General features: G+C 41.0%; 2 protein-coding genes across 2 annotated transcripts in view; one reads left to right on the forward strand and one right to left on the reverse strand.

The window, feature by feature from the left end:
• Positions 1-15,265, reverse strand: part of PRKDC (protein kinase, DNA-activated, catalytic polypeptide) — a 131,690-nt gene extending 116,425 nt beyond the window's left edge. Inside the window, exons 1-14 of the mRNA XM_019542262.1 lie at positions 15,074-15,265; positions 9,997-10,073; positions 9,790-9,882; positions 7,986-8,060; positions 7,050-7,158; positions 6,013-6,125; positions 5,173-5,272; positions 4,612-4,667; positions 4,488-4,518; positions 3,959-4,116; positions 3,555-3,701; positions 2,165-2,329; positions 834-1,002; positions 442-491 (exon numbers count right to left, since the gene is read on the reverse strand). Of these exons, the coding sequence (XP_019397807.1) occupies positions 442-491; positions 834-1,002; positions 2,165-2,329; positions 3,555-3,701; positions 3,959-4,116; positions 4,488-4,518; positions 4,612-4,667; positions 5,173-5,272; positions 6,013-6,125; positions 7,050-7,158; positions 7,986-8,060; positions 9,790-9,882; positions 9,997-10,073; positions 15,074-15,242 (1,512 nt within the window). The 5' untranslated portion in view covers positions 15,243-15,265. The remainder of the gene's footprint in view (positions 1-441; positions 492-833; positions 1,003-2,164; positions 2,330-3,554; positions 3,702-3,958; positions 4,117-4,487; positions 4,519-4,611; positions 4,668-5,172; positions 5,273-6,012; positions 6,126-7,049; positions 7,159-7,985; positions 8,061-9,789; positions 9,883-9,996; positions 10,074-15,073) is intronic.
• A 665-nt stretch (positions 15,266-15,930) lies between these two features.
• The window catches only part of MCM4 (minichromosome maintenance complex component 4), a 19,522-nt gene continuing 8,985 nt past the window's right edge, over positions 15,931-26,467 (forward strand). Inside the window, exons 1-10 of the mRNA XM_019547834.1 lie at positions 15,931-16,069; positions 17,977-18,141; positions 18,568-18,731; positions 18,821-18,919; positions 21,337-21,432; positions 21,523-21,618; positions 22,160-22,298; positions 22,710-22,930; positions 24,272-24,392; positions 25,621-25,880. Of these exons, the coding sequence (XP_019403379.1) occupies positions 16,003-16,069; positions 17,977-18,141; positions 18,568-18,731; positions 18,821-18,919; positions 21,337-21,432; positions 21,523-21,618; positions 22,160-22,298; positions 22,710-22,930; positions 24,272-24,392; positions 25,621-25,880 (1,428 nt within the window). The 5' untranslated portion in view covers positions 15,931-16,002. The remainder of the gene's footprint in view (positions 16,070-17,976; positions 18,142-18,567; positions 18,732-18,820; positions 18,920-21,336; positions 21,433-21,522; positions 21,619-22,159; positions 22,299-22,709; positions 22,931-24,271; positions 24,393-25,620; positions 25,881-26,467) is intronic.

Genomic DNA, 26,467 nt, shown 5'->3' on the forward strand with positions numbered 1-26,467 from the left:
AAAAAAAAAATCAGTAAATTAACATTTTTACATAATTGTTAAGATATAAATTAAGTATATATCATATTGATGATCTAATAGGTTCCTTCCAACCCTAGAAATCTATAAGTAGGCATATATATAGTCTCAATAGCTTCAGTAACTGAAAATCAGATTTAAATCAGAAGGCTAAACACAAGCATTCTGTTTTTACCTTGTTAGAGATAGCAATGGGAACTAGCTACTTTAAATTTTTTGCAAATCAGGTACTGAACCTACATTTTATTTTATCTCCAAGGTATCTGCTATTTTAGAGATTCTTTTCAGTGAAGCATAACACATTAACAGTTAACTCCTTACAGATATACTATCTAGCTACAAGCAGTTAACTCCATCCTTTAAATTTTTAAAAGCAGAAACATTTCTAATTAGTACCTTAAAGGATCTGAAAAATAAGCTTACCCTTGAAAACACGATTGGCTTGGAGCAGACTCTGATTAAACCCTGATGCACTGAAAGAAAAAAAGTATTACCTGAGAAACAGGAATTTTATTTTTCCTGGAAAAGCCTCAATCTGAACAAGAGCAGTAACTACCATCTTTGTAATGGTATCATTTACTTTTTGTTTTAGATCATCATCATGTTTTCATTCAAAGTTACCACTGATGTGGATGTTTAAGGAAACTTGCTTGCACCCCAAACCTTTACTAACAAGGAAATAGGAATTCTCAGACTGGTAACCAAAGTGGCTACCAACAAAAGTACTCCATAAAACCTCACTTAAAATCAGTTTACTATTGAAAGGAGGAAGAAGTGTGGGGGGAAGGGGGAGAGTTTTTGTATCACAGACTCACCCACAGTGCTGATAAAATTCCACAGAACTGGTCCTTTTCCTGCCAGGGCTAGAAAAACCTTTACTATAGATTTGCAACAGACTGGTTGCATTTTTTCACTATACCGTGGAAAACTATCTATCTGCATCACAATTAGGTGTTCAAGAACTGGAGTGTATACTTCGGGAAGCTACAAGAAATAAAAGCAAAAAAGTGTCACATAAGGACATTCGTTATAATATCCCCCAGAACTAGAGAACTATGCAAACCTTCCCCAATAAAGGAGTTCATTACAAAAGATAAGAGAGGAAGAAATAGTTACACCAGTGCCTACTCCCCAAAGATGGCAAGCAACATGGTAAGCTGTTATACAGACATTCACTTAAAAGATCAAGTAAAACAGAAGGTAAAGGAAACTTTCAGGGAACAGATTATACCTCTCACGGAACAGAAAGGCAACTTCTGAGTGAAAGCTGAAGCAGAAAGCTGAAGCAGAAGCAGAAGCAAAATCACACTCATTTCCTATTTGTATGAAAGTGTAAGCTTCACGTGGTTATAACACAAACTAAACATCTAAATTAATGTGTTTAACCGATTTAGAAGTTAGAACGCTCAAATAGAGCTTGTTTCACATATCTTATTCCCAACCTATGACTAGTACCAAGGAAGCCCTTATTCAAACCAAGAGATTTAAAAATCATAACCGAGTCCCAATATCTGAGTCAGTGTGGCATTATTAGCACTGACAAAAGAGAGAAGGATAGTAGTGAACCTAGTACAGCTTGGGGTCAGATGCGGGTTTTTTTATTACTAGAAAAAGGTTTCATACAGCGAGTATGTGAGGGGAGAAAGGTCTAGAGTAATGTAATGTACAAGGGGGGAAAAAAATTAAGCTGAGTACAAAAAAATGTTCTGTCCAAAACACATGAGGAAACAAACTGAAAACATTATACAAAGAAAGCTTAGGTTAAAACATGTAGACATAACTGTGGTGGTTTGTCCTTTTGACATAGTTATTAAAATGCCTACACCTAAAAGAGTAACTCCATACCCAGTTAAGGTAGCTTTTTTAAATGGACAAAAACCCTGTTCACACACGGCTAGTGCGCTTTTTTCCCATATGATGCACCTTAGCATTTTAGTATAACAACATTAATGTTTTTCTTTCCTTTGTTCAGTGAAAATGTTTCTAACAGGAAAATCTTGTGACAGCATTATTCAGCTTACCCTGCAGAAAGGAGCTTAAGTCATTATGACCTTATGAGAAGCAAAAGTCACTTTCTTCGGCTGTAGTTCACTACATTACTAGCAAAAAAGATACCAAATAGTGTGACTAAAGATAGCCCACTTACTGTATCAAGGTGGAATATAACACTCGCAATGGACTGAAGGAAACTTGGTAGCTGATACACATTGTCATCTGCTGTCTCTGCCTCAGTGAGGTACATTTGTTTACAGCGCTGAAGAAGCTCAATATACATGATATCAACATCCTTAGAACTGATAGCTTTACAAGGCTTTAATGAGAGAAAATAAAATTATTATTTTTAATGTTAGGCAAAGAAGCGTTGCAAAACAAGGCAAAACAAATACATAAGTGCATAATCTTAGTTAAAAGCAAACTAATAAAAAAGATGTCTCCTTTGCAACTTCACAGAAATCTAGTACTAAATTTGTATAACATTTGTTAGTTATGTTTCAACAAACCGGGCATGTTTCATTATTTACTGCAATCATACAAACTCTTGATCTTCCATTTAAAAAATTTTTTTCAATCCAGCCTAAGGAATTAAGAATTTAGTTCTAATCTTTTAGATACAGAAATGCAGAAAAAATTGTCCCCTTGCATTTAAAGTACCCTTAAACAGCAGGGTAACTTAAGGATACTCTAAGTACTTACCATGCCAAAGTTGTTATGGATTGAGACAGCTGTAAAGTTACTATAATTTCTCCAAAGGTGAAGATGTGGAAAACTTGTTAATAGGACTGGTATATCCTAACAGTCAAATCAAGAGCAGCATCCTAAATCCATAATTCCAAAGTAAAAAGAAAATGGAATCTCCTACCACGATAAACGCATGTTAATTTTAGCTCATACTAGGTGCTTCCACATATTCATTAATACACTGTCATTACTGCATATTAAATTTAGTACCTGTCTTACCAGGTACTGAAATCAAATGTGCAGAAACCAGTAATACTGCACAGTAGTGCCTTTATTAGTAGTGCCTAGACTACTACTACTGTGTATTATGCATTAACATATTAGCACGGCTCTCACTGTGACATGCTAACGCTCAGTAGAATTAGTCTACTGTACATTTAGCGCCTTATGTAGATGCGCCCACAGACAGCTCCAACCTTAGTACCTGTCAAGGCTAAAAAGCTCATAACCTACCAGAAGAGAGGGAGCTTTAATTGGATGAATGTGGCCAGAATTCAGCGTGGAAAAGGCATTACTATCTTCATAAATCACATATGAAGAAAAATAACTAAGGCTTTAGGTTCAATCTTGAAAGCCCTCCCACTAAATACAGTGGGAGTTCACTAAAACTTTAGCAACGATTCTGAGCCAAAATGAACATTGACTGTCCTCCTTTTCATACTTAATTCAGGAAGAAAAAGAAGAGAAAGTATTCCCTACGTAATGTGCTATTCTAATGAAAAGGAACATAAATGTCAGTAGCTTCCTAAACCTAACATCAAACCTATCCCAGGGAATGAGAATGAGTTTTGCCATACCGCTGCAAAAAGACCATATCCACGAATGGCAATAGACAGCTCTTTATTGCTGGAATCCATTTTTCTGATGATGTTATAAAACTGCTCCATGAAGAACTTCAGCTTGCTCTTGTGCATTTCTGCGTCTTTAGCCACCATTAGAGAAATCTGCAGGTTATACACAAACAATTAAGGATTACTGGAAACTTGAAAAACAACACAAAACAAAACAAAAGCTACCACAAAAATGATACTGAAAACCTTAAAAAAATAATTCTGTACTACAGTATGACAGACAACATCTATATCATCTACTGTACATGCATCTTATCCATTGAGCTTCCATATAAGACTACTTCTATACTCTGTTATTTTAGAAATTTAATTCCTTGACAATCTAGGAGCAACCATGTGAATAGTAATACCTGTTTAAGAACTGAATCTAGGGCTGAATGACCAGCTTTCTTCAGATCTACATTTGTGTGGCCACAACATTTGGACATCACTTCAAACAGCATGACAGAGTTATCCAGAAGACAGGTGCCAAACTGAGCAGCATGCAGGCTGAACATGCGCAAACCAGCTGCAATATAAAAACAATTTTCATTACAAGCTGGATTTGGGTTCTAGTTTCTGGGAACTGATCACTCCAGAGGTTTATATTAGGACAAGAGGAGGTATCAAATACCTCCTAATTAATCTGTCTTTCCATCATTACAGTCCCATAGATTCCCTTTGACCCGGCCAAATAAGATTTTGCTTTGCTCAGCCAGTTGCGCCCTTGTAATACCCTAAATACTAATATACAACAGAGGGGCTCTACTCTTCTAGCCTAAAGGCAGAATATGCTTTGAGAACAAATACCCTTTTCAGCAGAATGGGAAACATGTCTCCTCCAAGAAAAACATGGTATCAATAATATGGCAAACAGAACTCACTCAAGAAGACACCTACCTAGGGGTACTGCATATCGCTTTAGGTCAACCTGTAAAAGCAAAAAGTTCACTGTAAGAGACTTGCTCTTTATCACAACTGCATACAGAACAGATCACATGCAAAAGGAAAACACATTATCTACCTGTGGATTGATTGCCTTCACCGCAAAATCAAATATCTCCTTCGAAGTGTGTGGATCTATGGAACAACCGATCAGGAAACATTTTACTAAAGCCATATCCAAGGTAGAATCAAAACAGTAAAATAATATTCTAATTTTGTTATGAAGACAACATATCACATTCCTCAAAGCAGAGCATCTGTCTAGTGAATATATATATTCTTCTTTTGTTAGCTGAAAACCTACATTTTAATAAATACAGCCATGGTGGCATACTTGTCATCTGTTATTTACATATCACCACAATGTTCTAACTTTAACAAAGAATGTAGTTGTCAACCCCTGCTGAGAAAAGAGTACTTCATCATGGTTGTGCAAGGTAAGGATGCAATCAAGGGTCTCCTATGCATAAGGGTGCCAGAGAGGTTTTATGATATGGGGTGCCTTATACAGGCAGCTGTTCTGCCAGCATTTTACCAGCATGCACAATAGCTGCAAGTAACAAACTTTACAGCAGAATGAACAAATGCTGCTTATCTGCTCTACAAGTGTTAAAGCTTATCTATACAAAAGATTCTGTACCTTCTTCCATGGATTTAGTAAAGTTATATAGAAGTGCAGTCAGTCCTTTCAGACACCCTGCTACTACTGGTAGTTTGGGCTCCCTCGTAGCTGATGTCATCTGAAAACAAGTTTTAAAGAAAATATTATGCTGCAGTTAAGCGAAGTTTATACTCAAGTCATCTAGCATAAGCCTGTCAATTAGGAGCATGAGGGATGGGACAAAGGACACACATACTAGATCTCTCTTACCCAACATAGCTACACCAATATAGACACTTCCTGTTAAAACAGTTTCTGTGATTTGGGAAGATAGGATAAGTATACTTGCATAAAATTCCTTACCTAGCATAAGCACTGTGTCCACTAAAGAGCTTTGCACGTATAGAAACAAAACTGGTGTAACAAAAACTACCCCTTAGAAGAGTAAAATACAGAAAAAAGACGTATTTGCTAGATCAGACTTGTGCTGTCACCCTTCTGAACAGAGGAAAGCAACTGAGTTCTTCAACTTACTAGTGTTCAGATAATCAGTAGCACAGTAATGACAACCACCTGCCTGAACCATAAGTGGTAGTGAGGATCATGCTCTTCTTCCAGCTGAAACAGTGGCACAAGGGGCCACTAGTTCCTTCCCCTTCAGCTAAAACCTACCCAAGACTCAATAACCAATGAGCACATGACACTCCATGCCTATTAACAACCTCTGAAAGTGTACGAGTGTTCACAGTTATTGTTATAGACATTATTTAAAAGATATGGTCTTGGTATGAACAGCAACTCATCATACAGAATAGAATCCAAAGGAAGAAAAGATCCAACGGCTCACTGGCAAAGTCCTATAACAGGTGCCTATCGTACCTGTATTTTGAGCTCTCCCAAGTAAGCTCGGAATAACTTTTCAGAATTGTCAACCATGTCACTAGGTCGGACTTCTCCCAAGACTCCCAAAAGCTCATATATCTTTTCCAACACTAAAAGTAATTAGAATAGGGATATAAATTATTATGTTACTCAGTATTGTTATTGCATATGAAACAGCAGCATTATTAGAAAAGCTTCCCCCTACTTACAGAGTTTGGATGCAGGCATCGTCACATTTTGGAGTGAGGACTGGCATATAAGAAAGTGTTCTAAGAACACATACTTTCTCCTATGATTTGATCTGAAATTTACCATTAACTTCCACAGTGAAAATTAATTTACTAAAGTTATTCAATCTGTTTTACCCATTTGTGTGATTTCAATCCTCCGAGAAGCCAAACACCCCAAATGAAACTGAAATCAACAAGGGCTAAGAAGACAACAAGAGATTAGATTGCTCAGCACCTTGTTGCTATGGGTTCCTAGCCAGTGAGAAGTTCTAACATCACACAATGTTAAAACATATATGTTAGAACTTCACTGTAAGCAGAGACAAACTGCACTTAATGAATGCTATCACCATAGTGCTAGAGTACATACACGTACAGATTTTCTAGAGACACAATCAGAGTTTATGGGAGCAGAACACTTAAATAATTATACAGTACATAACAGCTGCCTTTCCTGAGGACACTGATTTGTCCTAGGGAGGATGATTTTTTTAATTAATGTTATCCATCCACTTACATTATTAATAATGTTTTGAGACAGCATTTGTGAAAAGATAACATATAGTATATTGTAGTTTCCCTAAGCGTAATTTTCTGTTAGTGAATGAGAGCATTTGACAAGTCTCAGTAGTGGACCCTACTTCTAATATGTAACAAGATGTTAAACACAGTATGTTGTGAAAGTTTTGTGTTTGTTCCATAAAGCCTTCTTACTCAGATCTCTGTAGGAGATAATCCATCTAGGTATTAGTATGACAGACAGTAAATAAAACAAGTAATGTTGCTAGTAAAGTTAAGGTCTACCTGTGTCAGGCACCCTACTTTTTCCAGCAAGTTCACCATAGAATTTGTTAAAGATTTCTCCAACTTTTAATTCTTCCATCAGACTGAAACACTGAACATTTTGAAGCAACTGGAAATATAGGAGAGAGAGCATCATTAGAAACACTACTATTTTACTTGTTCTCCTATTTGATACAATCTGAGTAAGGCCCGAATTCCAACAGTACTAAATACTGTTCTGAGCTTTAAGTATCTGATCGGTCCCACTGACTTGGGAATTAGATTAAAGAAATCTGGCCTCAGCTTCTTGTAATATAAAATTCAGGCAAACAAGCATCTAGCCTATATAAATGAAAATGTCTTATGATCTTCTTATGCACATGGTAGGTAGCATGCACCTGTTTCTTTCTATTCCTGTACTACTTACACACATTTTATCTGTAGCTTTGTCAAAAGAAAAGCATTTTAAAGCCATAAACAGTTGTAGATATCACACCTGTCAGCACGTGCAATTTTACAAACAATTTCCATAATATTAAAATGTCTACCCACCCTGTTGTTATGAAAAAGACCCAAAGAATATTTTTTAAAAGGGACTATTCATGAAATGCATAAAGTTAAGCATGTGTTGGCAGGACAAAGGCTTAATGCATCATACTACAGAAGCACTTTGTTGTTACTGCATCTTAGGGCAATTTCAAATTAATTTTTTTCCCCTCAAATCTCTCTGTTTTAATGCATAAGTTATGCATAACAATAGATACAAATCTACTGAAACTTTAACCCCATTTCACTCAAGGCTCATCTGCTCCTATCAGAGCATAAAAAATATAAGATGCTGCAATATAACTGTTACTGCACTCACAAGCAACAATTCCCCCTCCCCTTCAACTGTGTTTGAAACTTGCATCCGTTTACAGCCTCAGAAGCAATGAAGAATTGTAAAGTATGTTTTACCTTAATCAGAAGCTCCAGAGCTGGGATTTTACATTTGGCCATCTTATCTTTTGTATAAACACTTATACAAGTTTGCTATGTTGTGGGAGGGAAGGGGAAAAAAAGTCAAAATAATCACAGACAAAGGAAAAATTAAGATAACCTTTTTTCATTATTATTATTATTTATTTCTGTAAGGCATCTATTTCCCAATCATATTAGATCAGGGATGGGCAAAATACGGCCCATGGGCCGGATACAGCCCATCTGGCCCATAGGGCCCCTAAAAAATTTAGAAAATTAATATTTATCTATCTTTGGTTCCTGTCAAAAATTACAGGAACCAGGGGCAGTAGGACCCAGGGGAAGCCTAGCAGGGTCACAGGGCCTGCCTGGCCGCACCCCCCCAGCTGGAAGCCCCAAGAGGGGCTTCTGGCCTGGGACCATGTGGCTGCACCATGCCAGAAACTCAGGTAAGTGTCGGGGGGGGGGGGGGTCCTAGCTGGCAGGGGCTCTATGGAACTGGGGCAGCTCCCCACTCCCTGCTGGTGCAGCCCAGCCTGGCTCCACAGATGCCTGCCAGCCTGCGCCCCGCTCTGGGCTCCACCAGTGCTGGCCCTGAGACACTGATCCCAAGACATTGGGACATTGATCCCAAGATGGTGACCAGGGGTGGGGCACCTGTCAAGGGGCGGGGCTAACTAGGCGGCCCTTGACAGCTTGCCAAAACTGGGTAAGCGGCTCTCCGCCCAAAATAATTGCCCGCCCCTGTATTAGATATTTTACCACACTGAAATGTATAAAAATAAAAATACATGACTTCTCATATGAAAAGGCAACACGAATAAAAATGCTTGTTCACCCAGAACATAAAAACAACCTTCTAACATCTGACTGCCCTACCTACCTGAATCAAACCCACTCCAAAAGCTTCACAGTGGGCCCTAAAAATTAACAAATGCCAGCTCCAATAAGCAATAAGGTTTTCTGCTTCAGACTGTGCCCTATCTTCATATAGCAAAAAAGGTATAGGGGCAGAACAGTTACGATGTCTTGCTACTGCTCCAGAGGTGAGACTTTGAGCCTTGTTCAATACTCAAGTTAAAGACTGTACCCAGTTGTCTCAAGTGCAAGAGTCATTTGGACTGAGGAATCAAAGGAAGCCAGACATAATATTAGCTATATCATTCCCCTGCATAACTTAACTTCTCTCACTGGACCTAGATGGATCCCAGACCATGCAGACACTAAACTGCTTTCCTTTTCGATCAATGGTTAGTACCCAAAGTTCACAAAGAGTTTTTCAATAAACACCTTTATTTCAGGGATGCCACCAGTAATTTAAGTGACGAATCCTCAGAACTTCTACTGCCAACTGGCATAGCAGGAGCTCAGCATTTCAGGAAGGATGGGGAGGGGTTGAAATCAAACCTTAAAAACCATCCTAGAATTTAGAAATTTGAATAGAAAGATTCAAAGTATCAACCCCCACCCCATTATTTCAATGAGACTGCATTAAAAAAATTAACCAAAAATTGCCTTTTTAGAGAGAAATATATTACAACTGTCCTAGTTTCAAAGTAATTGAACAAATACTGCCAAACTTTACAACATTTTTAAATGACTTAACTAACATATAAAACAAAAAGGCTGATTTATTTAAACTCCCATATAAGTAGGTAAGAAACGCACTACATGAAAATTTTAAAACTGATTTGTTCACATCGGGTTGTAAGCTTGTAAAATAAATGTAAAGGCATTAAGAAACTATTAAGAGCACAAGGAAGACATTTTTACATTTTAAGTAAATTCTTCCTTCACCAACCTTAATATCACAAGCATATGGATGAACTCCCTGACCAATCTTTTCCAGAAAGGTACACAGAAATTTTAAGGCTTCTTCTCTGCAATCCCGAAACTGAAAAAAACAAAGATTTTATTTAGAGGCAGGTCCTCTGTTTCTCAAAAGGCAATGTATTACTAAGACGAAAGATACAATAGTTCTTAAAAAACATTAGGTTGATGAACTTACCTCCTCAATGCTGAGAGATCTGCGGATAAACACAAGTAATCCTTGGTCTTTGGAAAACACTAACGAAGACTGCAAGGCTGCAGGAAGAGCAAAGTGTCATACTACACAGAACCCAGAAAATGTTTTCCTTCCAAACAGCCAAGGCACAGAAACCAGGGTGCACAGATACTACTGGACATTCTTTAGGGTACCAGTTTCTAAATCTTGCCCTAGTACCCTTAAGGTATAACTAATTTTCCAGATAAAATAAATCCTTATTTTGGAGCCCTTGTTCACATAAATTGTCCCATTGAAACCTACAGGGATGCAAGTATGAGCTGCCATTCTTGAACCTTGGTTTGTTTGTAAAATTTTCAGTTCACCTACAGTGGGATAGATGTTCAAGTCTCAGAGTGGCACAAACCTCCCAGTCCTGTGGCAGATATAAATTAGAGTGACTTCAAGTCTATGTTGATCCTAAAGAAGGACCTTTCACAATCATACATTAATTACCATGATGAATGGTTTTAAGCAGCCCTAACCTGATATTAGAAACCACATTAATACCATAGACAAATGTCTTTGGTAGATTTGCACTACCATGCCTTAAAATTATAGGTGAACCAATACATAGGTCCATATTGTATTGGCACCCACAAAAAGAAAATTGACATCATTGGCAATTGTCTTTTTTGGCTAATGTCACCGATAACGTCTCCGATAAATGTCAGGTGCATGAGTGCAGTCGCAGCATGCACACGGCCAGCCTGGCGGTTTACAGAGTAGCCTCTGGCCAGTAAGTCTATTGTGGGGGGAATGGGGGCAGGGGAAGGGGTGCAGGGGAAGCAGATAGAAGCCCCTGCTATTAAGGAAGGAAGGAGTGGGGCTGGGGCTGGGGCTGGGGCAGGCACTGCTTAGCTGGGATGGGGCATGGGAGGGAACCGTGAGCAGCTTGTCCAGGGTATGCAAATCCTGCCACTAAGCACATCCCCAGGGGAGCCCGGGGGTGGGGGGTGGCATGTGCTGCATGGCTCTGTGTGGGGCAAGGAGGGGCTGCCCCTGTGGGCTGGGGCCAGGGGTAGCACTGGCCTCTTCCTGGCAGAGGATTAGGCTGAGGCTGCACTTGGAGCAGGTGGCACTGCGAGAGGGGCCTATGGCAAATTTTGGGATGGCTGTAGCCTACACCATAGCTCCCCCCACCCCAGCACCACCACTGCCCGCAGTCCCCCACTGGAAAGAGCCTGGCACCAGCCCCCAGTCCCAGTCTACAGCAGCAGCCCGCCCTCTCCCCATGCACAGATCCACAGGGAACATATCCCCCATGGCTCCCCCAAGGGATATGCATAGCAGCGGAATCTGCCCTCCCCTCCTAACATCCCCCCAGACAAGCCTTGCATGGCTCCATCCTGCACCCCACACTGGCTGGGCAGCAACTCACCCTGCCCCAGCCCCTCACTGCAGGGGCCTCGATCTGCCCCCCGATAGCTCTCCTCCCCCTCCAAAACAGACTTACCAGCCAGACACTGCTCTCCAAGCTGCCAGGCTGCATACTGGCAATTAGATCCGTAACGGCTGATATGGCTCATTAATAATTGGCCCTCAGTATGGGCCCAAAAAAAATCTTTAAATCAGTGTACCCCTACTTAAAATAGCAGCATAGACAAAACCAAGAGCGTTATGTTATCAGGTTTTGATTTTCATCTAGGAAAAATGTATAAAAGTATCTGGACTCCTTACATTTATTCAAAACACCTTTTGTAAGCACGCCTACAAATTTCACTTCATAAATCTACCGGATACAAAAAAAATCATGGACTTAATATAGACATTGGATTTATGACACACTACAACTTGCTGGACATCTGACAACCCAGGTAACCTGACTCCATCTGACCACTTGCATTCCCTTCATACATTTCCCTCCTTTCCCCCTTCCCCTCCTATCTCTACCCACTGTCTTCCTAACTTCCACGTTTTCAGAGACATGCCTGTTATAAATGCATTTCTTTTCTACCTTAGACAGTACACATCAGCAGCCTCCCATTGTCCAACAAAAGGTGTTTGTGCCTGAAAGCTTGCAAAGAACTGCTTTCCAACTTTTTATTTAGTCTAATAAAAGATATCACATCAACCCAAAGAACTTTGCTTGCCCGTGTCCTTAGACCAACATGGCTACACAACCAACAATCCTTTATCCCACAGAAACATTTTATTTGCCAGACAAGACCAATGGTTTGGCAAAGACTATTACTGCATTTTCAGTAACACTTCAGGAAAAGACAATGATCTCTTTAACACTGTTAAATCACTATAAAATTGAGCCCCAGATGTTATTAAACCTGCATTTCATCCTAGAATGCCTTGTAGAGATGAATTCCATAGAACGACTACACTTCGGGTGCAATTATTGTGCCCGAATTCTCTTCATAGAAACCTTACAGCATGGAAACACTACTTTCATGCTTAAAGAGAAAACATACATAAAGCACTGAAAGCATGCTTGCCAGATGCAGTGCCTCTGAGATGCCCGCAGCATTTCCTTTTATTTGAGCCACTTACAGCAGTCCAACTGGTTAGTCTCATTGCAAAGCAATTATTTTAAAAATTGTAAGCAGCTATACCAGGCTGCTTAGAACTTCCTCTTATCTTTCCAGAAAGAAAAACACATGACACTCAGTTAAGAGTAAAGGAAACTGAGACAAGAGTACAGGGCAGAGGAAGTGAAGATGCAAGTTTTGTACACCTGCTGTGAATGGTACTATATTAGGACCAGATTCTGCCATCTTGACAATTGGCGAACAGCAGTTTTGTGCGTAAGTTCTCTCAACAAAGCCAAACAAATTGAATATAGATGACATACCACACTTAACCCCAGGTGAAAGGTTTGGTTTGTATAATCAGCTTCTTCTGAATCTTGGTGTAAATCAACTAAACAATCTTCTAGCCTTCATAGCTGTAGAGAACCTTTCAAGTCTGAGCCAAATGTAAAAAGAGTGATGTGAATCTGCAGAGGCAGAATGGATAACTGCCTTTTTTTAATACTTGGGATCTGAAAGGCTCTCTAGGCAGCTGCAAAAACTATAAAGCTGCTTCTTTCATTTATGCTAAGATTCAGAAGAAGCTGAATGCACGATGCAACACAAATGTTTCCTAAGGCTAAATTTGGTATGTCACCAGCATTCGACTCCCGGAGGATGGAATTTTCTTTGGGTCATTCTAACCGCTTGCAATGGTGCACAAGGACTTAAGATCAGATCTTGGTAAAATAAAGCAAGATGACTTATCTATTTTACCCACATTTTATCCTGGTTCTGGGGCCTCTTCTTTAACCTCTTGCTCTCTACTAAGTTTAATTGCATCTCTCTCCATTTTATCTTCCCTCTCCAAAAGCCCCCGCTCTCCCCCCATCCTTGCTGCCCTACAATCCCTGGGTCTCTAATGGGTCATTTGGACTGGGGAATCCAAGGCAGCCAGACATAATGCTAACTACATCATTCCCTTGCATGGCTTAACCTCTCTCACCGGACCCAGACAGATCTCAGACTACACGGACACAAGACTCCTTTCCTTTTCGATAGATGGCTGGTACCTAAAGGTTAGAAAGAATTTTTCAGCAAACACCTTCAGTTCAGGGATGCCACCATGGTACTGCTATGGTTCAAGATTCATTACGACCAGAATCTACCATCTTGACAGCTCCTGAACAGTAGTATTCTGCACAGGTTCAAACACAAATTTTGTACCAGATTTAGAGTACATTAGATACTCAGGTTTCAGAGTGGCAAGGTCATCACTTCTTAACGTCCCAGTCCTGTGGCAGATATAAGTTACAGTAACTTCAAGTCTGCACTGATCCTCAAGGAAAGCCTTTCAATCATACGCTATCAATTAATGATTTTGATGAACAGCTAAATGGTCATCTGGTTTTAAGCAATATCTGAAACCAGGTTCACATCATAAACAAACACCTTTGGTATAATTTGCACTAGCATAATTTAAAATAGTGGTATAGACAAAATCAAGGGAATTGTATTAACAAGTTTTGATTTTTATCTTGGAAAAAATGTAAGAAGGCCTGACAAAGGGTACCTGAAAGATGGCAAAGAAGAATTTTTTCCAACTATTTGAGTTGGTTTAATAAAAGATATCATATTCACCCAAAGAACCTGGTCTGCCTAGGTCCTGAGGTCCAGATACTTTTATATGTTTACTCATCCCATAGAAACATTTCATTTGTCAGACAAGCCCAGTGGTCTCACAAAAGCTGTTTTTGCATGTTTAGTAACGCTTCAGGAAAAGAAAAGGAACTTTTTAACACTGTTAAATCATTGTAAAATAAAACTGATCCCCACATTACTAAACCCATATTTCATCCTAGAATCCCTTGTAGAGACGAACCCTACAGAATGACGCCACACTGGGCACGTGCAATTAGTGCCCCTGAATTTTCTTCACGGTTTTGATTTTCACCTAGAAAAGGTGCAAGGAGTTCAGATACTTTTCTTCTACATTTATTCACCCCCAGAAACATTTCATTTGCCAGACAAGAACAAGGGCCTGGCAAAAATCGTTATTGCAAATTTCACCCAGGTTAAATTACTCATTTCCAGAAGTGACAAACCCTCTGAATTTCTACTGCCAATGTTAAAAAGTTCTTTTTCTTTTTATAGTCTGCACATCAGGGAGGAGAGAGAAGAGAGTCAAACCTTAACCAATCCCATACTTTAGAAGTGTGAATAGAAATATTCCAAGTATCCAACAGCAATTAATTACTTCAATGAAATTGTATTTTTTTTTAAATGAACCCAAAACTGCCTACTTCTTGCAAGTGAGAGGGAGAAATACATTCTAGCCCTCCTGAATTCAAAGTCATGGGAACCAATTCTGCCAAATTTGGCAACGTTTTCAATGCCAGGACTACCGGACCCAACCCAACGGCTGATTTCTTTCAGCCCGGCTACAGAGGGATGAGCGCGAGCGTTGAAAGCCGCGTTTACCCACACCCGGCTGCGGCGCGGACTGAAAGAACCGCGAAGCTTTGCTGGCGGCGCCGCCCCAGGACTCCCCTTGCTCGCCCGCCCCGCGCTGCAGCACGCACCCTGGGCGCTGTCCCCCATGCGGGTGACGCAGGCCTGCCCGACGCTGCGCACCAGGTTGTAGCCGCGCAGAGCGGCGCTGCCCGAGTCCGGGTCCCGCAGCGTGCCGTGCAACTGCAGCAAACAGCCCTGCATGTTGCCGGCGCCATCCACGGGCACCAGCGCGGCCATGGCCCTGCTCGTGGGCACCGGGACTGGCCCAACCGGACAGCTCAGAGGGAACCACCTGTCCCCGGCGGTGAGAAGGGAAACGGAACAAACCGACTCCCCCGCGACCCCCGGCGGTTGGAACTCGCCCCTCCCACTAGCGGAACGGATTGGTCGGCGCTGAGGAAGGAGACTCAACCACGCCGGACGGAGGGGTGCCCGCGATCCCCGCAAGGAGGAATTGGTTCCACCCGGTTTTGCTTTACGTGTGGTAGAGGCCGAGCAGTTCAGCCCCACCCTCCAAGAATAAAACACTCTCTCCTCTCCGCCCAGAGGGCTGGCCTCAGTGCTTTTGCAGCGAAATGTGGCCGAGGGAGGGCGATACCATTCTCTCCGAAGGGGTCTGAGATGAGACTGCCCAATATCCCGATACAGCCACCTCCCTCTGGGTAGATGCAAGCACCGGGTTAGACTTGGATTTTGTCTCGTCTCCACCGAGGTGGGGGGAGGGTAGTCACAGCCACCCCCCCCCCTCAAAAAAATCCCGTTATTCCTAGCTGGAACCTAGATTCTCGCCCCCCCCCGTAGCCCGGAGTTGGGCTCTCCCGCTCAGCCATTGGTGGGAAAGCGCGCGAGCTCCTCCCCACGTGATCTCCGTGGCGCGGAATTGTTCGGGGCTGTGGTGTTGGGGAAAGACTGGGGACTTGTGCGTGGTTTTTCCCGCGGTCCTGAGATTCCCCAGTATAGAGCAGCAGCGGCCGCCGGCGGAGACGAAACCAGTGCCATGTCCTCGCCCGCTTCTACCCCGAGGCGCCGCGGCAAGCGCGGCCGCGCCAGCGCCCCCACCACGCGTAAGTGCGAACCCTTTCGGGGAGGACATACCCGGCCCCAGCTGCACGGGGTGGGGGAAAAAACCGACCCACTGTTACCAGGTGTACGATAATTATCTCACTTGTACCATAATTTCACGATCAAGAATAGTAAATGTGATCAAAAGGTACGATGGTATCGTTTGTAGCCGTGTTGGTCTAAGGCAGGGGCAGGCAATTATTTTGGGCAGAGGGCTGCTTACTGAGTATTGGCAAGTCATCGAGGGCCACATGATGGGCAGCCCAGGGCAGATTAATATTAATTTTCTAATTTTTTCAGGGACCCCGCAGGCTGGAGAGAATGGCCTGGTGGGCTGCATCTAGCCGCCAGGCTGCATTTGCCTACCCCTGATCTAAGAACTTAAGCAGACAAGGTTTTTTGGATAAATGTGATATCATTTATTAGATCAAATCAAATAGTTAGAAAAAATCTTATTTGCAGTCTTTTGGGTGTAAATACCCTTTGCCTTCACCTCCACAATTCAGAAAGGCTGTGGAGAAGCTTGAAAGAATCCAGAGGAGAGCCATGCAATGATTAGAGAGCAAGACAGCAGGCCTTATGGAGAGAGGTTGACAGCTATGGGACTCTTCAGTCTGGAGAAGCATGGGTTCAGGGGGGACCTGGTGGCAGCCTACAAGTACATAAGGGGTGTGCATCAAGATCTGGGGGAACGCCTGTTCACCAGAGCACCCCAAGGGATGACAAGGTCCAACTGTCTCAAACTCATGCAAAACCACTTCAGGCTGCACATAAGGAAAAATTTTTTGCTGTCTGAGCCCCCAAGACCTGGAATAGATTCCTCCCAGATGTGGTGCAACTCTGGACATGCTTAAGAAGAGTTTGGATGCTTATCTTGTGGGATCTTTTGATCCTAGCTGACTTCCTGCCTGTTGGCAGATATTTCATATCTATGAAATAATTTTTTCAGTGTATGATAGTTTTTCAGCAAATACAATGATTTCTAAGCTTCCAATATAATAACTTCATATGTAAGACCTTTCCCTGCTGACCATGCCCCCCACATTCCCCAACCCTGTCTATTCCCTTCACTTGTTGGGGGGGGGGTGGGAAGGGAGCTCTGTGCTCTGGGGTCCCCCAGCAACCAGCACCTGCCCTGCAGGCTCTCTGCTTAAGCTTGTGTCAAGGTTCCAAGCTAGGAGCAGAACATGCCCCCAAAGTGCTTCAGCACTGGGTTTTTGTAGCCAAAAGCGCAGAATCTGCTCCTAGCTTGTCTGGGACCCACACACTCTCTCCCAGGGCACTGGAGCAAAATATCCTGGGATTGTGGAGGTCAGCTGTACCTTGGCTGCCTGCACAGATATTTTGTCTCTCCAGAGGGGAGACATTTCATTCGAGTTGTTCCCAAGTTATTTTTTTTTCCTGAGCAGTCGCTTTTACTCTGGGAGAAAAGTTACAAACATCTGTATGCTTGTAGCTTCTCCTTGGAGAACAGGGACTCTCACTGGAGAGACTGAACATCTATCCAAGCCCTTCACTTGCAGGGTCAAAAGGTTGAGCACCCCTGTCTTGACAGACTATGAATATTCTAAAAGCACCAAATATCTCGTAATGTTTAGGATACAGCTTAAGAATTTGGGATCTTTCAAATGATTATATGTTAAGCAAAGTATTAAAAGTTTAGCATGTTCTTGTGTGTGTATAAGTTTGCATGGACACCATCTAAATCAGGAGTCGGCAGCCTTTTGGAATGGCCAACCAGTGCTATCATGGGTGATAGATCCCATCTGCAGCACCCCAGACCTCACTGCTCTGTGTCAAGGGCTTAGTTTTAAGGGGCTGGCACATGCACTACATCTTTTTCCCCCTGCCTTCATGTGCCCAATCTGACTAGTGAAATAGCTACTTATCAACTTTATTTCTATTGTAGCACATGCTGAAGATGCTCAGTCGCCTCCTTCCGAAAAACGTAGAGCAGATGACTCTACATCCACTGGAGACCTGCAGCCAATGCCAACTTCTCCAGCAGCTGATACACAAAGTCCTAATGCTCAAGATGTTCTGTTTTCCAGTCCAACACAATTCCGCCATTCAGGTACTCTCATCTTTGTCAACCTAATATGTACAAGAAACAAAATGCTTATATTGTCAATATGCTAAAGTTGGCTTTTACATCACTGTAAATTACCAAAAACTTTTCTTTCAAAATAAACCAGGATTGTTTCTTATTTGCAGTTAGTGCTGGCTCAGCTTAGCAAACCAATTATTTTATCACTCAAAAAATAGGTCAGGTAATAATGTAGAGGGCAGGGTACATTTGCACATTGTAGATTAACTAAACCAAAGATGCTTAAGCTTCTGTAAGCAGCAGCAGCTTGCTTCATCCAGTGCTGAGAAGGGCTAGCTTTTGGTGGGATGACTGACAAAAAATATATTTCAGAGTAAAACTAAATATATTTCAGAGTAAAACTATATTCACTGATAATTTGAAATGCACTTAATTATAACTTCTTCTTTGTAGCAATTCCACTTGATTTTGATATCAGCTCACCTCTGACCTATGGCACTCCCAGTTCTAGAGTGGAGGGTACTCCAAGGAGTGGTGTAAGAGGTACTCCAGTTAGGCAGAGGCCAGATCTTGGATCTGCCCGTAAAGCCAGAGAGGTGGACTTGCATTCTGATGGGGTAAGTAAATGTTTTGGGGTTTACAGATACTTTTTCTGAAGACAGAAATGTTGTTCCTAGTGATAGTTTCTAATTTTTCCTTCACACAGCCAGCGGAGGATGCAGTGGCAAATGAACAGTCTCTTGGACAAAAGCTTGTGATTTGGGGAACAGATGTGAATGTAGCCTCATGCAAAGAAAAGTTTCAGGTAAGTTACAGTCAGGTACAGATGCCTCAGTTTTGGCGTGAAAAAAGAAATGCATCTTACTCATAAGTGGTAGCTGAGTCTGATTTAAAAATTAGAGTACTTGTGTTTAAAATTTATTTTGGTATGCTTAAGGAACATTGTCACTTTTTTATGCATTTTAAAAGGAGAGAAAAACATGCTGCTTGGAACTTAATTTTTGCCAGTTCCATTAGAGAGAGGTTTTGTTTTCCAGTTTCTGCCTTTCAGTACATTACTTCTAGAAGTTTCTAAAGACCTTTTCACGATCCAGGTTCACAACCAGTGTTCCATCTGTATTCTACTTGACGTGTCACCGGCCTTTTGATACGGTTAGCAGTCTTCTTGAACTCTTGTTCTAACTTCAATTCCTGTTCTTTCTCCTGATATTTTTTTTTTCTTTCATCTCTTTAGTCAATTCTTCATCCTTCAGTATTTGCTTCACTTCCTAACTCCACAGGTGTTGTCTTTTAATCTTTTTTTTTCTTTTTTGTCTACACCAGGGATTCACGGCCGGGGTGCCTTGAAATCATTTATTGTGTAAGTTTTAGCACTGTTAGGCATATAAATATGACACAAGATACACCCATGAGAGTTCTTAAATAGGAATCCATAGTGTCAAAAGCATTCAATCCTGTTTTGTTATCAAAAAGTGAAAACTAAGAGCTGGTATTTTGTAAGGGGTGTCTCAAGCCTAAAAAATTGTAGGGTAGTAGTTCTCAGCCTTGTCTGGGTAACATTCCCAACCACAAATGGAACTACTATTTTTATCTTGAAGACTTGAGATATCTCTCTTCTCTCTGCTGGTCCCCCTTGCCCTCCTTTCTCTCCCCCTGTTTCAGAGTTGTTGCCATCTTTTCAAACTAAAATCCCAGCCTTGTCTTGCTGATATCTTGTGGATATTTATCTAAGTCCTCCCTACTGCCTCCTTTCTCACTAGCTATGAAGGACAGTCCTGCTATCGTCCAGGCCTGTACCCTGAATGTTATCTTCAACTTGGAACTTTGTAGTTCCTTGCATCCAGGTTTTCTTTAAATCTACAAATTCTCTTTGTATAACATCTCTCACTTACCTGTTAAACAGCCCAAACTCTCATCTTAATGACTGGAAATGTCCTTTTTCTGACCTTAGCATATTCAGTCTTGCCCTGCTCATATATTTGGAGAATGATGCTGTAAGGTTCATTTCTCTAGCCTGTTGCTTTGAACATATCATTGCTTTCTGCATCCTTTTAATGGTTCCCTCTGTCACATCATGTGTAAGATAATTAAATTCACTTTCAAAGTGACACTATCCTTGTTTATTTGGTATCGAGATATCAACTCTTAATTCCATTTGACTTGGGATGATGGTCTGCTTCATTCCTGTAGGCCTGCCAGCACATGGCTCTGCAAGTGCTAGGTGAGGGGAGCAGATTGGCTCTCTCTAGGTGACAAGTTCAAAGTCAGGCTCCCACAACCTCGCATGCAGGAGTGAACTGTGCACAGCAATGAACTTGCCAATGCAGTTGGAGCCTGGATCCTCTGCTCTACTTGTGCTACCAAATAGAAAAGCCATGAATAGGATCTCATCCCTGATCTCAAAATTGCACATCCTGCTGTGCACACGTGGCATGGCAGAATGTTAATTTGTTGACATTACTGGGACATTCCTCCAATATCTGCCAGGGCCAATGACTTGATAAAGCTTTTTATAATATTTGCTACACTTTAATAAACACTTTCTGAAGTTACTGTTAGAATTAAGAAATTTTCACTGAGGACTTTTCTACAGGAATTTTTCTAACGGCTGGCAAAAAATGTTATTCAGTGAAGGAGTGGGTTGGCACTGAAATACAATATTTATACCACCTACTGTATCTCCGTTACTTTAGATTGGGGGCAGGCAGAGTCCAGCCCACGGGCTGGGTGAGGCCTGCAGCAGACTCCATCTCCCAGCAGCCACTGCACATGTCACTGCAGCTGGTTTCTATGGAGACTGAAGGAACCATGACAACACAGGGCCAGGGTTTCCATAGAGAACTGGTCCCAGCAACATTGGCAGGGTGCATCACTGGATGGGGACCTGCCTTGGGGCCAAGGCTAGGATCTTGCAGTGGTGACGGCATGGTCCGGAGCTGGGGCAGAGCTGCAGTCTGCTGCCTGCATGGCCCTGCACCCAAGCAGTTCCCTGTCCTGCCTTGTGCCCTGCCAGCGCTGCTGGGGCCAGTCTCCATGGAAACACTGCCCTGCCCTGTTATGGCTTTGCTGCTCCTGGGGTCTCCATGGAAACTGGCAACACAGACACAGGCAGGGGCTGTTGGAATGGTGTCTGAGCACCAGCCAGATCCACCATTTTGCCCACCCACCCCTGCTTTTAGATGAAACTAAATCTAATTATTTTTATTTTGTTTCAATATTTAGAGATTTCTTCAGCGTTTTATTGATCCGCTGGCTAAAGAGGAAGAGAACGTTGGGTTGGATCTTAATGAGCCACTCTATATGCAGCGACTTGAAGAGGTACCATGGTAGTAGTAAATAAACATACCTTAAGTTGTAGGTGAAAATGCCGTGCATCTAACATATATTTTGTTTTTATACAATGTGCAGATCGATATGGTTGGAGAACCGTTCTTGAATGTAAATTGTGAGCACCTAAGATCATTTGATGCAAATCTATACAGACAGTTGGTCTGCTATCCACAGGTAAAATCAGTTTAATTTTCGGTTGTCAAAAACCTTTCTTGCAGTTATTCGGTTTGTTTAGATTGCATTGTTAAAGCTCAGTTGTATTAGCTGTATAGTACAATGCTTAAGCACTTGTCTAAATACGGTTGCATTGTACATATGTGTATGCATGCATACATGTTCAAATTTCTTCACAAAATGTATCATACGCAACTCATTTTGAACCAGTCACTTGGTAGCTGCAGCTCCAGCACGAAAAATAAATGTGCCACTGATTATCAGCCTTTCTCTTTACAAGTTCTTGTTATTTGCCTAAATACCATTTTTTAACAAGCAGTGTCCCTACTATAGTTGTAGTCTCCAGAGGAACACACAAGATTTAACTGGCCAGCTGCGTTCCCTTTCTGAAAAGCAGTTTTTAAGTGTCATAGAGCTCTGACCGTTCCTACCTCTTTATAATACCCCACGTCACAAAACTGATTTTTTTTTTTCTGATTAAAAACCAGTAACGGTTTAATTCCACTTCTTCTTTTAAATGCCCCTGTTCCTTTTAACACAGGAAGTTATCCCAACATTTGACATGGCTGCTAACGAAATCTTCTTTGATCGTTACCCTGACTCAATATTAGAACACCAGATTCAAGTAAGACCATACAATGCATTGAAAACAAGAAACATGAGAAGTCTGAACCCTGAAGGTAAAGTGTGGAATGAAACTTGGAAATTTAGTAATTTGTTCAATAATAAAAGCAAAATACTTTGAGTAGCCATGAGAATATTAGATTGGTGCAGTATCTAGACTAGTAATATCTATGTTGTGTAATTTGAGGTTAAATGTACCAGAGGCAATTTCAAGAAGCACCACGCAGTATAATGTATCCATAAAGTCATTTAACTTTTCATAGTTAATGATGTGCTTTCATCTGGAAGTAGAAGGTTTTAAATCTCTCTGTAAACATTTGGATAGAAGCCCTTTTTACCCACACTTTAATTATGCTGAAACATTCTGTCCGTTTTATTTAAAAATTTAAATACAGGGTGAGCTTGAAGCCAAGCAGATAAGGCATTTCCATGTGATCTGTTATCATGTATCCTTCCCTATATTGCAGATATTGACCAACTTATTACTATTAGTGGTATGGTGATCAGAAGCTCGCAGCTAATTCCTGAGATGCAAGAAGCTTTCTTCAAGTGCCAGGTTTGCGCCTTTACGATGAGAGTAGAGATTGATCGTGGCCGGATTGCTGAACCATCAGCATGCAAGAACTGTAACACAACACACAGCATGGCACTGATTCATAATCGGTCCATGTTCTCAGATAAACAGATGGTACGTTGCTTGCCTTATGCCATTTAAAATGGAATAGGTGTTTTGCCAGCCAATTTTTTTTTCATTCAGGTTTAATTATCACTATTGAAACATGCTTGTTTTTTAGTACTGAAAATATTGAAATGGAAAATTATTTACGGCTCTTTGAGGGAGCATCTGAAATGATACAGTGCAAGATTCCTTTTTTATTTAAAAAAAAATCCATTCAGAGGGGGAAGACCTAGTGTTAATTCGGAAGAAAAGGTGATCAGTCCAATTACCTTCTCATTTATATGATGAGTTTTCAGACTCAAAGCTTTCTAATATGTCTAGACCAGTGGTTCCAAAACTCTCACAGATTGTGCACGACCAATTTGAAACTATTGAACCTTAAGTACCACCAGCAAATTGTTGTCATATAAAGTAATTTATAATAAATCTGTTAATGTGTACCACTGACAAGTTTGTCTGAGTACCACTGGCGGTACCCATACCACAGATTGGGAACTGCTGGTATAGACTAGAGGTTCCCACACATCAGAAGACTTGGCAGTGGGGAGTGGTGGAAGCTCCACATATCTGGATGCAGCCTCACCTGCACCGTTGCCCACACAGCAGGATCAGGAACGTTTTGCCCTCGTGCATCCAGATTGGGCCAGGCTGCTCCTCACCTCCTTTCTCCCCCTTGCACACCTGGATCAGGACCAAAACACTCTGCCCTACTGCCATGCATCTGCATGAGGGTTGCTCCACCCTCCCCATCCACTGTGTGTGTCCAGAGAGGCTGCTTCAGCCCCCATTCCTGGTATGTTCATACTGTGGCCACCACTGCGCTGTCGCTGCTCCACATGTCCAGAGGGATTGGGCTGCTCTCCCCCACCTTTGCATTGGGGCTGTCCTGTCCTCCCCGACATGTCCAATTCAGGGCCACCCTGCCCTTGTCCCTTGGCAGATGAAATGACTACCACTGTTGCACCCATACCCTCCTGCAACTAGATTGCATCCATTGGTTGGATTCAGCCTGTGGAGGGACCTGGCACTGGCCTGCAGGGCAAAAAGATTGTGCACTGCTGGTCTAGGTGCATCTAACTAAATTAGCTTTGTCTGTAAATCTCACTTGTTATACTTCTACCCATGTCAATAGTAACTAATTAAAAAATTCTCACTTATACCCAATTTTTATTTAGTAGTCCTTCACCATCTTGTGAAATTTTAGTGCATCTAGCATTTTGTAAAAATGTGTACTTTTGAAAAAGTAAAACTTGTTTTGTCCATAAGTTTCTTTCTATTCAATGAATGTTTACAAGTTGAATAATTTATAAAAATAACTAAGTTTTGGAGTGTGTGTTTGTTTTTTGTTAGATCAAATTGCAGGAGTCTCCTGAAGATATGCCAGCTGGCCAGACCCCTCATACCGTTGCACTGTTTGCTCACAATGACCTTGTTGATAAGGTTCAGCCAGGTGACAGAGTTAATATTACAGGTAAAAAGGAGAATTATTTAGTTTAAATTTTTGTATCTTCAGTCTGTGTCCCTCTAATAAAGTGATGCACCAAAGCTTGGAGCAAGGCCAATTTGAGCAATTTATATGCTTCACAGTTGATGATAAAAGTTCATGTTGGTTAAGGTCAGGATAGAATAGAAATATTGCCTAATTTATATGGTAGCATAAATTGTGGTATAAGATGACTTGAAACTTCCAGGTATTTTCTACCAATTAGCTAAGTAGCCCCACTTCTTAGTAGGCACTATCTTTGTGTGCTGAAGGAGCGCAAGAGATTTTTTTGTTTGTTTCCTTCCCCTCAAAGTTTCTGTGATTTCTAATAAATAATGGCAGTGGTTCTTAACTTATGGTCACGTGCAAGGTATTGTGGAAATATGTCCACCTTTATAACAGAACATCTCTTGGAAAACTTGCATATTTCTTTAACAGATGAAGTATGGTGAAATAAATTGAACTAATTCATTTTGAATAATCAATTTAAATAGGATTTGAGACTTAAAAGTGACTTGGGCCTGCAAAAATGCAGTTCACTATAAATGCGGATTTTATTAGACAACAAAACACTTGCAGACAAAAAGTACACTACTGAGTTATGATTAATACTGAAATGGTCTCAATGTGTATTTAGCTTGATTACTATTGATTGTGCCAGGGACTTAAGTGGGACTACTTAACATTTAAATGTAGATGTGTAGCATCATGGGCTAAAACTATATTAATTCTTTTTTTCTTACTAGCAGATATTTCTGCTTTCAAACTTTTTCATTGCTAACAAACAACCATTTTAGACTTTCAACAGCCTAAAATGGCTTATATTTTCTGAGCATGAGTCTTCAGTATTCTAAGGTAGAATTTTCAAAAGCACATAAAACTTTGATCTCACAAACATTTTGAGAAAATTAAGTATTTATTTATAAAATGTGCTTTCAGTAGATACATAATTAGATTCCTAAGAGACTTAATAAGAACAGGTTTCATTGATTTAACACTAAATTCCTTCTGGAGCAGGGATAAGGTCAGGCCATTTAAACTTTCTTGGGCAGGTCCTTTAGAAAACCACTATTGTACATTGTGGTTAATTATGCAAAAACAGGCTATCAACTGAAAATGTAAATAGTTCATTAGGTTCAATCAAAGTTGGAGATTTTTTTTTTTTAAATTCCTATCATATTCTATGATCATATTTTTTTTTTTTTTTTTCATTTAGGCATCTACAGAGCAGTTCCTGTTAGAGTTAATTCAAGGGTGAGCAATGTAAAATCTGTCTATAAGACCCACATTGATGTTATTCACTACCGCAAAACTGATGCCAAACGCCTGCATGGTGTTGATGAAGAAACAGAGCAGAAAATGTTTTCACAAGAGCGTGTGGCAATGTTGAAAGAGCTTTCTGAAAAGCCAGATATCTATGAAAGACTTTCTTTGGCTCTGGCTTCAAGCATTTATGAACATGAAGATATCAAAAAGGTAAACATTTGATAATGGTCCTTGCATACCACAATAGAAATGCTGAGACACCATATCAGTATTAGCTTTGAAAAATACTACTTTGTACAGGCTTTCAAATACTGGGCTTGAAGTAAAGGAGGGGGATTGATTGGAAACTTTTTTTTGTTTGTTTGGCACATCCATAACAGCATTTTTTTTTTTGTTTTTTATTTACAATAAGCTTCAGTTGTCAGAAGATCTGTAATCCAAAAGCGTTTATAGTTGTAGTGTATCAAGTGATTGGGAAAGAGACATCCAGCTTTTGCTTTTTTTTCCTGTTTCAGCCTTCAGGGGTCAGATCTCCTGTCACCTTTGTCCATCTTTTTTATTTGTTTCAGGTTTCATCTAGATGGGCTGTACAAACTAAATAGTGGAAATACAGATCTTCCATTGAGTGGGTTTCTAAATCTTAAAGCTTCAAAGTCCACAGTCTTGCTTATATTGCCTTAAATTATTTGTCTCATAGGTTTTTGGGGTATATGATTAGTCAGCTAGATCTGAGGTGGTCTGTGCAAGAAGCTCCTGAGATTAAAAACTCACCCTTTTAAAAATGTGACAGCATGGTT

This window comes from Crocodylus porosus, unplaced genomic scaffold, assembly GCF_001723895.1.
Source record: "Crocodylus porosus isolate Cpor-Errol unplaced genomic scaffold, CroPor_comp1, whole genome shotgun sequence".
In the NCBI taxonomy this organism is placed as follows: domain Eukaryota; kingdom Metazoa; phylum Chordata; order Crocodylia; family Crocodylidae; genus Crocodylus; species Crocodylus porosus.